At 40.7% G+C, this 15,729-nt stretch overlaps 2 protein-coding genes across 2 annotated transcripts; one reads left to right on the forward strand and one right to left on the reverse strand.

Moving 5' to 3' along the window:
• The first annotated feature begins 1,496 nt into the window (after positions 1-1,496).
• LOC135630899 (U-box domain-containing protein 35-like) lies at positions 1,497-6,918 on the forward strand. The gene is made up of 9 exons (XM_065138195.1): positions 1,497-1,696; positions 1,879-1,985; positions 2,709-2,827; positions 2,913-3,149; positions 3,827-4,073; positions 4,187-4,294; positions 4,588-5,016; positions 5,738-6,520; positions 6,628-6,918. The coding sequence occupies exons 1-9, from the start codon at positions 1,504-1,506 to the stop codon at positions 6,682-6,684; spliced, it is 2,280 nt and encodes a 759-aa protein (XP_064994267.1). The 5' UTR covers positions 1,497-1,503; the 3' UTR covers positions 6,685-6,918.
• Positions 6,919-8,468: 1,550 nt separating this feature from the next.
• LOC135630898 (receptor kinase-like protein Xa21) lies at positions 8,469-15,136 on the reverse strand. Its single transcript, XM_065138194.1, has 3 exons — positions 12,451-15,136; positions 9,928-11,017; positions 8,469-9,238 (listed from the first exon to the last, which is right to left on the reverse strand). Exons 1-2 carry the CDS (start codon positions 15,134-15,136, stop codon positions 10,611-10,613), a joined length of 3,093 nt encoding a protein of 1,030 aa, XP_064994266.1. The 3' UTR covers positions 8,469-9,238; positions 9,928-10,610.
• Between the last annotated feature and the right edge of the window lie 593 nt (positions 15,137-15,729).

Genomic DNA, 15,729 nt, shown 5'->3' on the forward strand with positions numbered 1-15,729 from the left:
AATTAACAAAAGGAGAATGCAAACAAATGGAGATACCGAGAGTGCAGCTACTACATCACCTCTTACGTGTTCGTCTTGCTTCCCTCAACTCTCGCATTATTTTAGGTGGATGAGCAGCGTCGGAGCATGGTAAAGTGGGAAGACAAAGCGGATTCGAGGCTGCTACATCTGTCGCCTTGCTGCTTTTGGACGCTGCCATTTGTTTGCCTCTTGACTTGAGATTTCATAGGTGAAAAGCGGATCGCTTTTAACTTGGTGGGAATTTTATGGGAAAAGCTGAGGGATATGTTTGATTCTTCACCGGTGGTGGAAGTGCCTTGTGTTTGATTCTTCACTGCAATTTTCCTTAGAAGTCAATTCAAGTTCTTGATGTTAGAATATCCATCATTTTTTTTATGTTATACTACTAAATATTTCTTATTCTTTAAGGACTTAACGTCAAGCACATATCTTATAATCAAATCTTAGCCATATCCATCATTTTTATAATCTCTCTTGGCATCCAATATATCTTTTTTTTTTTTAATGTCAAACTAAGTAGATGTACTATAATCTCTCTTATTTAAGGACTTGACATTGCACCCAACATACCTCATAACCAAATCTTAGCATATCGATCATTTTTTATGTTAAACTTAATAAAAGTATTATAAGGACCTAATATCCTCGTGTCAAACATCTATCTTCGATATCATATATCACAATCAAATCGAGAAGATAATTATCTCAGTATCATTGCTAAATCTAAATTATTAGACATTATATAAATTTTATATAAGTATTGAAATTATTGTCTTTGCATGACTCATCATACCGTGCAAACAGCTTATTAGACTAAGGTGGCAAAATTATGGCATTGTCTATAATTTAATTCGTTCTAAAGGAAATTTAATGTTAGATTTAGTTGATATTATAGTAATGATTAAAATAAAATAAAATAAAATAGATTGTTGGCAAATCAACAGAGATGATATAAGGTATACTCCAAAACTCCATATTTGTCTTGGAGCAAAAGGCAATGCCAGACCATGAATTGAGAGATCCAGAACATGGCTGAAGAATTGTAAGATGCCATCGAATTCCTGGACCTCAGCTTCTCATCACAAGTGGCTCAACAAGAACCATGAGAAGAATTGGCATCATCGGCAAAAGGGCAAGAACTGAGACAGCAAAGGAGGAGGAGAAGGACCAGAAGTCCGGGAAACATCCCTGGTCAACTGTTCTCAAGAGATCAAGGTAGTTATTCTCAACTGCCACCCTCTATTCCCGGGAACAAAAAAGGACTGCCAAGCTGTAACCAAGGAGGAATAACTCAACGGGAAAGGGAAGAAGCAGACAGAGAAATACGCAGGGAAGAGAAGAGTGGAGGAGGAGTAAGAGAGAGCAACTCCTCCCTCCCTCTCCCTCTCCCTCTCAACTGCTCTCCTCTCCTTCACTCTCTCTCCATTTGCTGAAACTGGTGCTTGCAAGAGGTCATAATTTGGGTTATAAAAAATGAATCGCATGCCGCCGCGATCTCTGTCACTGTCACAGTCAGATGACATCAGCCGTAAGCCCAGGCAGGTGCCGCCGGTGGTGGCGGTCGACAAGGATAAGAACAGCCAGCAGGCGATGAAATGGGCGGTCGACCACCTCCTCATCAACACCAACTCCATAATCCTCGTCCATGTCAGGACCCAGCCAGATCTCCTTAATAGTAGGCATCTTTCATGTTCAGCATCGTCATTCTCGATTGCTACCTTGCAACAACAAAAACAGACATTATGTTCTATCTAGTATCAGAATGAGCATATCAAGTTCATGTTCATCCTTCCGAGTTTCGTATCTAATTTGACAAGGTTTTCTTTCATTACTAATAGCTGAGTAATATTTCTGCAGGTGGTTTATCTGTGACCGAAGCCAACCAAGAAATGAGCAAAGAGCAAGTGGAAGCTGAGCTTACACAACTCTTTGTTCCATATCGTGGATTCTGTGCTCGCAAAGGGGTATGCTCTTGCTCCTTATGTGAATTAGAATACAATGATATCACTTAACATCAAACAGATAAAAAGTGGCTGAGGCAGAATAAAGCATGTTAGAATCTCATGATGCCATGATACTAACTTTCATATACAAAGTTCAAAAAGCATAAATGTCTGAGGCAGAGTAAAGCAAATTAGAATCTGATAACATCAGGAATATTAAATTTTATATGAAACAAGGTCAGCTGCTGCTTCCTTTACTTGCGCTGTAGTCTTCAGCGGTACGATGAGCCTAGAGCGAGTAAAATTTCATGGCAGCCACAGATGACTTCCTCATGTGGTGTCCTTGTCAACTGTTCATGTAAAAGTTTACTTGCTCATCTTAAGTTCAAAAGAGTTTGTCAATTTCATTTTAGAGATCTGTATTTTGATCACGAGGAACAAGTAGTTGTTGCAGAAAACAGAGCTAATGTGCTACATTGACATTGTAGAGTCTCTATAACATCGAAAGGAAGCATTATTCATCTATGGGCTTTTTATTTTGATGTAAGGATCTAGTTCTACATGAGTGTAATGACAGGATTATAGTTGCATGATGATGACTGAAAGATGTGTGGAACTGTGAATTTGGAAAATGAAGATGTTCATACATACCAGAGTACTGATCAGGTTGATAGTCCAAGATGATTGAATTACTCGACCATTAATAACAGAACTTTTTGTTGAACTTCTTCCGGAAACAAACAGTTGCAGCTGACGGAGGTGATTTTGGAAGATTTTGATGTCTCGAAAGCCATCATCGACTACATCACCTCAAACAACATCCAGAATGTCGTAGTTGGTGCTTCAAGCAGGAATGCACTCAGGTCTCCCCGTCTATCCACAAACTGCAGTATTTCCTTTTTGGTTCTGAAATCCTTAAGAACAGCAGTTGCTCATACCTCCTTGCAGGAAATTCATGAATCCTGATGTCCCAACATGCTTGACAAAAGGTGCGCCAGAGTTTTGTGGAGTGTATGTCATATACAAGGGGAAGCCATTGACGATCCGGACAGCAAAAGTACCTGCTCCTGTTAACACTTTTCCTCCAAAGCAACAAATGGCTCTGGATAGTCCATATCGACAAGCTGATCACTTTGATCATTCCATTAGGTCAGCCACAGAAAATGCAGTAATCACTAAATACAGGTATTACTTACCTCAGTATTATGACTACTGCATTGATGAAATACTAGAAGAAAGAAAGTCAAAAGGTGTTTTGTTATAATAAATAAAAATATAATGTGTATAATTAGAAAAAGAAGAGGAGGTCAACTCAAATTGGAACTTGCATTAACAACAGCAGTTGCTATGGATCAGACAAATATTGTCTATATAACAAGAAAACAAACAGTTCTAAATTTTAAGATGACAGCTTGACTAAAGATTTTTAGTCCCTGATATAATTTTGTTCATGCATGCAGTTGTAAACAATCTAGGGACTAGAAGTTAATACTTTCTATGCAAAGGACCTAACATCAAGGACCAGGAATTAGGTTTAACTAGAGCTGTTGTAGCTCTTTATGGCTCATCACAAAAGCTAGTGGCAATTGGCTGAAAGTCTTCATCTAAACACTCACCATGATGATGGTAATAAGGATATCAGTATCCCTTATTTCCACAATCTGGTTGACAGAACTACGAAACTTAATTAGAAAAGAATTTTTCTGAAGCTACAACTTAAAAAATTATATCTACTACATGCATGTTTTGTTCAGGAACCACGTTATGGCTCAATATATGTTTGCTGTCTTGGTTGATCAAACAGTAACCAAGTAGCTAGGAGTTACTTAAAAAGATCTAAATCCAGTCTATTTATATGACAGGAACTCTGAAAGGCCTCCTGATTACATGCGGGGTAATAAGCCCCTCCCCACACCTAGGATGACATCAAATGATGCATATATTGACATCCTTGACTCCTCTGTCAGATCATCAAGGACCAACTATCATGACTCATACACGGGTAATATTGATTTCCCAGCAAGCACGAGCTTCCGATCTGACCTCAGTGATGCATTTGAGTTGGGATATACAGAAAGCCCTCGAGGTTTCCTGCCTCCAGCAATTAGTGTACGTAAATTAGTTTCTAATACAATTCAGGAAAAATTAGACTACAAGCTACCCTCTCAAATGGGCAGCCTGTTTTCATTTGCTGTTAATGGTACTTCACTTTTCCCAATTAGTCGATGAGAGAGGCCGAGGCTGAAATGAGAAGGCTAAGACTCGAGCTAAAGCAGACAGCAGAAATGTACAATGCAGCTTGCAAGGAAGCAATTATGGCCAAAGAGAAGGTGAGCTGGAATGCTGCTTTTATTCTTGCTTATCATCATCCCTTCCATTAATAGTCCTATGGTAGATCCGTGCTTAATTTTTAGTGCCATGCTCACAAGAAAACTTATGGAGGATGTTTGTGGACATTTTCTTGGCATTTTTTATATCTGATTTATTATTCCCCATCCCACACACACGCAAGTTTATTTAATTGTTGTATTTGTGCTTGCTTACTTTGAAGTTTCAAACATTAATAAATTTTTTTTTGGAGCACTAGAAGTTGATCAGGTGTTGATTGGTTGGAACTGATCAGGCTAGAGAGTTGCAAAAGTTGAAGATCGAAGAAGCCCGGAGAATTGAGGAATTAAGACAATCTGAAGAGGCAGCCCTTGTGCTCGTCGAATTAGAAAAGGCAAAGTGCAAGGCTGCAATGGAAGCTGCTGAAGCAGCACAAAAAATTGCAGAACTCGAGGCCAGGAGAAGATACAATGCAGAGTTGAAAGCCAGACGAGAGGCAAAGGAGAGGAAGAAAGCAACAGAATCTGTGTTACGTTCTGAAATTCATTACAGGAAGTACAGCATTGATGAGATAGAAGTTGCTACAAACTTCTTCTCGTCGGCACTGAAGGTTGGGGAAGGTGGATATGGGCCTGTCTTTCGAGCTACACTGGATCACACACAAGTTGCCATTAAAGTTTTACGACCAGATGCATCCCAAGGGAGAAAGCAATTCCAGCAAGAGGTACAATGATCATGTCCAACACACTGGTTAAGGATAGAAATAGAACTATGAACTAACCAAAAAATTGACGGGTTCGAACATTTCTTCAGAAACAAAAATAACCAGAATTTTATAGAATAAAATAAGAATTTAACTAATGCATTTATATAAAAGAACAAACAACTTACTGATTCAGCATGCTCCATCTTTCTCCAGTAACTTTTTCCTTGTATTTACAATCTTCTTAAAGTTCTTCCATGCTTTTCTAGATCAGGATCTTCTGGTATAATTCATATAAAAAATATTTAGCATTGAGTTATTTAGTGCTATCTATGATCATCTTGACTCACTAGAATAAGACCAAGAATTCATCTACATATATCATGAGAAATTGTGCAGGATTAAGGATAACATTTTTTTTCCATTACAGTGTGATAGAAACTTTGGACCTTTTGCAGAAACAAATATCTGCATAAGAAGCATATTGTAGTAGACATCTCGCTGTTATTGTCTCTTGAAGCTTCTAACATACCGGATTCTATCCATTGTGCCTAAATTTCTAGTTAAATTACCTTAATCCTAGATGTTCAACGACCTGACACTAACTAAGCCAACCGATTAAAATTAATTATAATGTTATGAACTTCCTTAAGCTTCAGCCATTGCTAAATCTAAGTTGAAAATTTCTATCGAGCTGCTTATTCTAACCTTTGAACCATTTGGTCTACTGGAATTTGTTTAGGTCGAGATTCTGAGCTGCATCAGGCATCCCAACATGGTATTGCTTCTTGGTGCCTGCCCAGAGTATGGCTGCTTGGTATATGAGTACATGGACTACGGAAGCTTGGAGGACAGGCTCCTCAGACGAGGAAATACTCCCCCAATACCATGGGCTACACGATTCAAAATTGCTGCCGAGATAGCTACAGCATTACTCTTCCTTCATCAGACTAAGCCAGAACCATTGGTTCACCGAGATCTTAAGCCAGCCAACATCCTCCTGGACCACAATTATATAAGCAAGATCAGTGATGTTGGCCTAGCAAGACTGGTGCCAGCATCAGTAGCCGACAGTGTCACACAGTACAGGATAACATCAACTGCTGGAACACTATGTTATATTGACCCTGAATACCAACAGACGGGTATGCTTGGTGTAAAATCTGATATATACTCCCTAGGAATAATGCTGCTCCAAATTATTACAGCAAAACCTCCAATGAGCCTCACGCATCATGTAGAGAGGTCCATCGAAAAAGGAAATTTTGCAGATATGCTGGACCCAGCTATTGAGGACTGGCCAGTGGAAGAGACTCTTGCATTTGCTAAGCTCGCTTTGAAGTGTGCTGAGCTGAGGAGAAAGGACCGACCTGATTTAGGGAAGGTTGTGTTACCAGAGCTCAGCCGACTGAGAAGCATCGGTCAAGAATACAAAGCATCTCGCAGCAACAACAGCAGATATCTAGGTGCTGCACCCAAAACATTTGACAGTATATCTAAGGGAGCAATGTCACTCATCCATCAGGTTAGTGATGTGAGTTTTGACATGGACAAAAGGTTTTAGGGAGTTGCAGTTACATTGTTTCATCTAGAATGCTAGTAATTTTGGTTTGTTTCTGTTTTCCATAACAGGAACAGATAAGTGATTCAAATGTCAGTGAGTCATGGACCTATTCTACTGATGGCTAAGGAGAAAGCTTAGTGATTCTTTAGTGTCCAGATAAGGAGGGAGCTGAATTAGTAGACAAATATGCAAATAGATATGGCCTGCCGTACATGAAAAAAAAAGGAAACGATGATCATTTATGCTCTATGTGGACATAAATTTGACTCCTTATCTGGTGAACATTGGAACCTCTTACTGCTCAAATGTCATGTAGAATAATCAAATTTATCATTGATATGGATGTACCTTCCTTTCTATAATTTGATTCTAAAGGTCGCACATGCAAGAATAGCAAGTTATCAAACTGCTCGCAGATACGTACCGGTAACAGCCATTAACCATATGAAAGATGGAAATCCAATACAGTCACCTTTTCCCGCTCTTAAGTTCAATGACATAGGGATTCCAACATCCCGCTCAAAAGATACATGTTGTTGAACTAGATAATAAATTCTGACTTTCACCAAAACAAACCATTTTTTACATGTTCAACAATGAGAAGAACCATGCTGTCTTATAGGATAAAACGGCAGCTTCTCGATAGAAAAAGTGACAAAGTTTCACTTGAAAGAAAGCATACATGTGGTGGTTTTCAAAATGAAGAGTGTATGCAAGGCAATAAGATTGCTAATAAGGCAGCGACAGAAATCAAATTGAGTGATATCAAAGGTGCATCAATAATTTGCACGAAACTTTTATTTTCCCCAAACACAAGGATCATGACATTGTATGAAACCTTTCTCTTCCCTTGTGTTCCTTATGCAACCAGATAGAAGTCACCTATTGGTTTATGCATATATGTATGTATACATAGAAGCAAGATTCTAGACACATCACTGAGAAAAATTAGCACCATCCCACTCCACAACAGTGAAGCACGATAGTAGCCTAGATGGCTAAAGAATCATAATTATCAAATAACCACAAGACTAATATATATGTAAGGCACGGACCCTAATTAAAAATTAAAACTTGCAGTGGAAACAATTCAGGACTTTTAAAAGAACTATTTTCTTTGAGTCTAAAACTTGCAAACCTAAAAATTGCATACCTATTAGTCCCCTGGCTGATTTAGCAAGCTTCTTTCTCCAGATTTCACCACTGTAACTGTGATACTGGCCTACATCCCATGGGTCAAAACAACATTAGTCACCATGCAGTTCCCTACATATATCTGAACTTTTTTATGAATATAATCTCAAGACATTGTATAAAGATAAAATTCACAAAACAAGAACAAGATAAAGCAGCAAAAAGGTGCAGTTTTTACATCAAAAAAAAAGAAGACAAACCCACCTTTGATTGCTCCCTTCCGCACCCTAACACAAAGGGAGACTGCACTTCCTGATCCACCCACAAGGGAAGGGAAACCTTAAAAGACGATATGCTTATCCATTGATCTATGGAAACACTCTTGTACTGCATATCGAGGCCCACATCTGTCTAATATACCTTGGTGGGAAACGGTGCGATCGCAAGCGCAGCTATGTCAATTGCAAGCGTAGCTATGTCGATTCAATGATACCTTCGGCTTCTTGAATGATTTGAACAAGCAAAGATGAACTCTTTCTCATCTTCTATCCACAATCATTTCCAGAGCCCACCACTCGATTACTGCAAGATGAAAGAATCATGCTGACGGTAGAGAAGGATCTTGTCACCCATGAAGCTGCTAAAGATGCCGAAGCTGAGTTCCTTCTTTGAACTCTTCCCCAATAAACTCTCGAGTACTTCCTCATGGAATGTGGTTCACATAATAATTGCAGGCAGGAGAAAACAGTTGAACCAGCAATCAAATTTCATGCAGTGAGTTATAATCCACCTCATATTTTGGGGTGCAATCCACATTATTACAAATTCGATCATAGTTATTAGATGATGGCCACTGGACTTATTTCATGTCAAATACCTGTTTATTACATAGTCCACGCTATAACCAGACGTCAACTGCAATCCATACCGCATAACACACACATAGATGACTGAGCACAACACACCTCACACTGCACTACACAAATACAGAGCAAGAGCATGCAGACTTAGACCTTTTCTCCGGGAGCAAGTTCCGCATTTTTGACAAGCGAATAGCCGTGGCCATCAGCAACACTATCTTTCGCACCCTGGTGGATGAAGAGCCCATAAAACCCCCCAATAGCTACCGACACTGACATCAGCCAGACCAAGACACTTAGTAGCCACGGCATTATCTCCGCCACACGCCAGGCAAATGCGAGGTTGAGAGCCGTCGTGAGGACCCAAACCGCGGCCTTGAGCTGCTCCCTCTTCGCCGGCGTGCTCTCGGGGCTCAGTTTCTCGAACTGCTTGAGGCAAAAGAGGAGCATCACCAAGTCGACATAGGCGAATACTATGAAGGCCAGCGTCGGGATGTCATGGCGAGATCGGTAGGCTGACTCTGCGGAGTTATAGGTGAGGAAGAGGAAAGCAATGGTGGGAAGCCAATTGAAGACCCTGGTTTGGCTGCTGGGGCTGCTGCTCTCAGCTTGTTGCGGGGGTGACGCTGGTTGAATTCCGGGCTTGCATCCAGACGTCTTTGCCGATACAGGCATATCCATCGTCCTGAAACACAGGAGAGTAGATGGAGCAGGATGAATGAGAGGACATATATGAAGGCAATCAACCCGCAAGTTCGCCGAAGTTGCGCCCTCTGATAAAGTCAACGCAAAGACTTTCACGAAATTTCGTAGAAAGCGGTTTGCAACCCCCCGGAAAAATCCATCATCTCAAGGCCCATGGCCTGCACACATCCGTTCAATTTCCAGAGAAACGAATTGACAACGTGTGAGAATGAAATCCTAAGATGAATCGGCCTCGATAAACCATGTTTCATCCGATCTTGATCAAAGCCATTCAGAAACCAGAGCAGGTTCGGATAAAATGATGGTTCGATTCAGTCTTTTGTGCTGATGAGCAAGAAAACCCTAAGGAACGAGGTTTCTTGTGCAATGGATGAGATCACGAAAACCCCAATCGATCATGAAAACCCAAAAATCGAATTCTCTTTGGGCTGTCTTATGAAGAAAACCTCGAAAAGGAGCCCCAGAAGAGAGATTTCTACATCACGAGGTGAAAAGAAAGAAGTTACCATATCCGATGGGAAGAAAGGGGGGAACCAATTCATACAAAGGCTTCACAAAATCAAATCATGTAGGTTTCCAAGGAGGAGGCGAAGGGAGATTACAAGCCAACCAGGTTTCATTTCGTAGGGCATCTTTAGGAACGAGATAAGGAGACACAGGAAGAAGAACCTGAACCAATTCGCACGCAGATCGTCGCCGCTGGGTAGCGATGGCGGTGATCAGAACTAGAATGTCGTGCTCGACGTATATATATATACACACACACATATATACATATGTATATACGTATATACATATGTATATATCCAAGAAAAAATCCCCTTCGAGGCACATTTAAAGGGGGGCAAAGGCGAGTGCTCTTTATTCTGTTAATGCCAATCGGTCACTACAAGCAGTTCTCTCTTGGATGTTCTATTCACTGTTTTCGTCTTCCCGCTGCAAGGGCCTCCGAGAGCGACGTTTTGTCGAGCAGGTGGTCGGCATGTACGTCAGGATCACAAAGGAGCCTGATTACCGAAGGAGTTGGCAGGTGAGTGCATAAGCTTGATAACTAGAAGCTAGTGACGTTTGATGGGAATACATGCATGATTAATGCCTGTTTTGAGATCAAACAAAAAGAAAATGTGCATAAACCAAAACTTACGCCAATTGTCTTCCCGTAGTTCTACGATAATGGACTGATGAAAGAATCCATTCACCTATTTACAGTTCAAATAAATTCTACGGAGCAGATATTCTACATTACATGCTTGATTTCCTCTGTTACACCATAAGAGCTGTGAAATTTCACATCCGCAGACAGTTTACTATTATTTGTGGGTTGTGAACAAGAGAGAGAGAGATAATTTTCCTCATCCATGTACTCCAGTTCTATTTCTGTGGACATTGAGAAGCTTATCTCTAGTTTCACTTAGTTCCTTGATGACATCTCCCATCTGCATTCGCTCTCTTGGATTTTCCTTTGAACAAGCAAGGCCAACATTGACAGCTGAAACAAAGCATTTCTGCACTTCTAACCTGTCCACGTCTCTGTACACAACATTTTGCTCACCTTGTTGGCCATTCTCCACCAGAAGAAGACCAGGATCTAAGACCATGAGTAGATCTTCGATAGGGGTTATCTCCACATATTTATGAAGGCTAAGGCCATCCTTGAACATGTCCTCAGTAGGCCTCTTCCCTGTCAGCATCTCTAGCAAAAGAATCCCATAGCTGTATATATCTCCATTAGTAGAGACTTTGCCTCCCATGGCATATTCTGCAATTCATTTACCAATGAAAGAGAGGTATCAAGCTAGCATTTGATGAAAATATCTGGAGATTTTGTAGCCAATGGAGAGGCCTATCTATTTCTTCTTGGAAACTGTAGAGAACTTAAATCTTTTTTTTTTATAAAAATTTGGTCCATGCTAAAAATCTCTTATACTTTCAAAAACTATGAAGGAGCCCTCCTGATGCCCAAAATTAAAAAAATGAAAAATCATGTTTCACAAAAGGTGAACTGCATCAACTATTACTTATATACATTAGCTAGAAGAAAAAGGCAGTGTTTTTCCAATGTCCTACTACCACTTAGGTTCACTTTGTTATCAAACCATAATATTGCCATTATCCTATCTATTCTGGGATTTTTTTTAAGCGCATTTGAATAATAGTTATAGCTTATGAAACACAACAAATATCTCTAATGTTCAACAATCCTAGATCATAGATTCACTGACAATGTAAAATAGTGACATTTGCAAAGTATTCAAGCACTTAAAATCCTGAGATAAAAATCATATGTTTAAGAGCAGGGGTGGAAGACAATTCTCCTCAAATTTGAAGTTTCACTCTTATTTTTTGTTATCTAGTTATCTCAAATTATGGACATTTGGGTGTCAACTAGCTTTTTTTCCCTCCTCATTCTCTCTGTCATCAAGCATATATATATCTCCAGTGGATTCTATGTAGTTCTGTAACACACTAATTTTTTAGGTTTTACCTGTTCAAACAACAAAAAGTGTCTCATGTTGTTTTACAAAAGCTAGATGCTAATTTTTATCTTTTAGTAATTACTTGTTGCTTTTATATTTAATTTTATTCATTTGTTATGCTTTCTCATGCAAGCAATGAAGCATGCTTTGGTCATTATGGTCTAGGGAGTTACCCTAAAATTTATCTAACTTGATTAGGATCCACATGGTAAATTGGTTACAGGTAAACAAATCAAGAATGGCTAAAGCTATTATTCCTATGAAATATGAATACACTTTCTACCCATGCTTATATTTATGGAGATGGAACTCAAAACTTGAAAAAGTAAAATTTTAGACAAGCTAATACTTCAGAACATTAGTTTATCTTCTGGTGATCAATGTTAAGATATTTTGCCATTGTGAATTCTGTTCTCTTCTAGTAAACCACCAGATTCTACTAGGTATTAGAGTAGTGCCATCAGTTTGATCATGAAAGCAACCTTAGTGAGACAATTAAAAGCAGAAACATACCAAGGAATTGTTCAAACATTAACATGGATGGCATAAACATTTACATTATATTTTTTTGGGCAAAATATCCCCTAAAAAATAATAAATCATACTTAAAACTATGTTCCATAAACGTAAAACCAGAAATGGAAATAGAAATGATATCATATAAATCATATTTGCATATTCAAACAAGAAATAGAGCAAAATTTTAAATTTATACCTGGAGCAACATATCCAATGGTTCCTTTTATTCCTGTGGATGTTGTACGGTTTTGGTCTATGTCTGGCATTGTGCCTTGTAAAAACCTTGCTAATCCGAAGTCACCCACATGTGCACACATTTCTTGGTCCAGAAGAACATTGCTAGGCTTTAAATCACAATGAACAATTGGCATAGGTCCGTGATGGTGAAGGTAATCTAACGCAGAAGAGACATCTATTGCTATGCTCAACCTCTGAGGAAGGGTCAATTTCCTCCTTGTCAATGCCTCAGATTCTTTGGGATGCAGCCAGTTCTCGAGACTCCCGTTTGACATGTAGTTGAGCACCAAAGCCTTAAAATCATTTCCTCTATTATCTACACTTAAGCATATAGTTAGAATCTTGACAAGATTGCGATGCCGGATGCTTCTCAAGGCTTCACATTCAGAGATGAAGCTCTGTGATGCTCCATGCCTTTCCAGATTTAGCACCTTAACTGCAACAGTAGTTCCATCAGCGTCCATAACTCCTTTGTAAACAGAACCAAAACTTCCCATACCAATCAGACTAGAAGCTGAGAATTCATCAGTTGCCCTTAGCAGCTCATTGTAAGAGATTCTTTTGAATTGCTCCTCCATAGAATTTGTAAATGAATTTTTCTTTTTCAGGTTCTTCGTTCTGTGCAGAACAGCAAGGGCGATAAGTAGGATTACCGCACACAGACCGACAGAGATGACTGGGATGACAACCTCGAGCGTGAGAGATTTATGCTTCCTACCAGATTGGATATGGCACGGGGGCAGGTGCAGTCCTTGATTACCCCCACAAAGCTTATCGTTTCCTATAACCGAGAATGCAGTGATGTTCCCGAAAACACCATCATTTGGCACGTTGCCTTCAAGATCATTGTACGAGAGGTTCAGGTGCTGCAGAGCAAGTAGGTCTGCTAGAAATTCTGGGATGTTGCCAGATATGTTGTTGCTTGAAAGATCTAGCTCGCTCAGACCTTTTAAGTTGCTCAAGGATTGAGGGATAGATCCTTGAAAAGAGTTGTCATGCAAATAAAGGTACTCCAAGCTCTGACACTGGCCAAGGGTTGTAGGGATGTCACCGGAGAGCTTGTTGTGTGCAAGAACAAGCGCACCAAGATTTCTCAGGTTACCCACTTGGAGCGGCAGTGTTCCGTTCAGCTGATTATTTGATAGATTTAGGTATGTCGACAACGAAGAAATGCTGTAAAGCTGCATGGGAATCTGACCACTGAGCTTATTGTGAGAAAGGTCCATCTCTTCCACTCTCCCGCAGTTCCCTATGCTTTCAGGTATTCTTCCACCGAGATCATTATCTTGCAAGTAGATAAGATTCAGTTCAGTGAGGTTCCCGATGGAGTCAGGTATTTGTCCTGTTAATCTGTTTCCTGATAAGTCCAATCTGTGCAGGTTTCGGAGCCCTCCAATTGTGGGAGGAATCAGACCGGTCAGATGGTTGTCGTTCAATGACAGTGTCGTGAGGTTGAAAAGATTTCCTATTCCTGTGGGTATGGTGCCAGAAATATGGTTCGAATCGAGAGTTATGGTGTTCAAACTGGAGGAGAAATTGGCTAAAGAAGTTGGCAACATGCCGCCGAAGTTGTTGGTATCTAAAACTAATACATGCAAGAGACTGCAATTCGTCAAAGATGCAAGGAACTCCCAGTCACTGGAATCAGTAGCTTCGAGCTGGTTGTCGGAAAGGTTTATGAAGTAGAGTTGTCGTAGATTCTCCAGGTGGGAGGGTACTGTTCCAGTGAAGTAATTGACACTCAGTTCCATGTCTCCCATATAGGACGCATTGGAAAGTGAAGCTGGAATGTGCCCATGGAAATGGTTGTTGTTCATTAGAAGCATTTCGAGGCTCGGAAGGGTGTCGAACATGGTCGCAGGTAGGGTTCCCTCCAGAAGATTGTTCCCGACGGAGAAAATACTCATGGAGGATAGATTGTAAACAGAGGAAGGAATCGCACCTGAGAGCCTGTTATAGGCTATCTGAAGCAGCTGTAAGCTTTTGAGATTACCGATGCTCTCGGGAATGCTTCCTTCTAAAGTATTGGATTGGAGGAAAAGAGCGAAGAGAGATGTCATGTTTCCCAAGGAAGGCGGTATGCTTCCGGTGAGATTGTTCTGCGCCAGATTAAACACCAACATCTTCGACAGCAGTCCGACATCCCTGGGAATCTCTCCCGTCAGCAGGTTGCTCCTCACAGAGACTTGTCGAAGATTGGAGCAACGAATCAAAGTGGCAGGGATGGGGCCTTCGAGATAGTTCAGGCTGAGGTCGAGGGCCTGCAGCCGGGACAAGCGTCCGAGCTCGGGTGGGATCAGTCCGTGGAAGTTGTTGTCACGGAGGCGGAGCACTTGGAGAAAAGTTAGGTTGGCGACGTGAGGCGGGATGCGGCCGACGAGCCCCGACGAGAGTAAGCGCAGGGCGGTCACCCTGTCGGGGTGCCGCCGGCCGCATCGGACGCCTTGCCACCGGCAGACATGGTTGGTCCGGTTCCATGAGGCCAAGGCTCCCAGGGGGTCGGAGACCGTGGACTTGAAGGACTCGAGTGCGAGTCTGTCGACGGTCCCGTCTGCCATCGATGGAAGCGGTACCGAGACGACGCACAGCAGGAGGATGAGATCATGGAGGAGGAGGGATGAAGAGAAGACAGATGAAAGCTTCATCCTGCTAAAGTTGAAGGATCAGAAGCAACGCTGATTGGTGGCGGCGGCTTCCGGTGCCACCATACGTGTATATATATTATAGTAATATTCGTGACCTTGACTAGTTTCTCAGCAAAATTGTACATATATATATATAATAAACGGTGTTTACATATTTGCATAAAGCACATTTAGTCCCGAAGACCATGACGTTAATGCATCAATCATTGTGCCATTGACGAGAGAATTGGTCCCGAAGACCATGACGCCTCTTTCTCACTGGTCCAATCTTTATTATTATTTTGGGGCAAAATTATATTATATATATATAGAAAAAAAATATAAAAAAAAAAAGACAAGCCATGAAATCATAGCACACCGCCGACAAACATGAACAAATTGGAAATCAGCCAATCTGAGTCATACTAATTTGAACATAGAGTTGACCAGTGAAGGACTCCGTGTTGACAGTCAACAGTCAAAGCATAATCAAAATTGAACGACGAACGTAAGATCTTTGAACGGTCATGTATTTGACCAGTGAAGTGGCCCAGAAGACCTCGACATCTGTCACTCTCACTGGTCCAACAAACGAGCGCTTAATTAAGGTATTG

The sequence above is a fragment of the Musa acuminata genome, chromosome BXJ3-2 (assembly GCF_036884655.1).
Source record: "Musa acuminata AAA Group cultivar baxijiao chromosome BXJ3-2, Cavendish_Baxijiao_AAA, whole genome shotgun sequence".
NCBI classification, from domain to species: domain Eukaryota; kingdom Viridiplantae; phylum Streptophyta; class Magnoliopsida; order Zingiberales; family Musaceae; genus Musa; species Musa acuminata.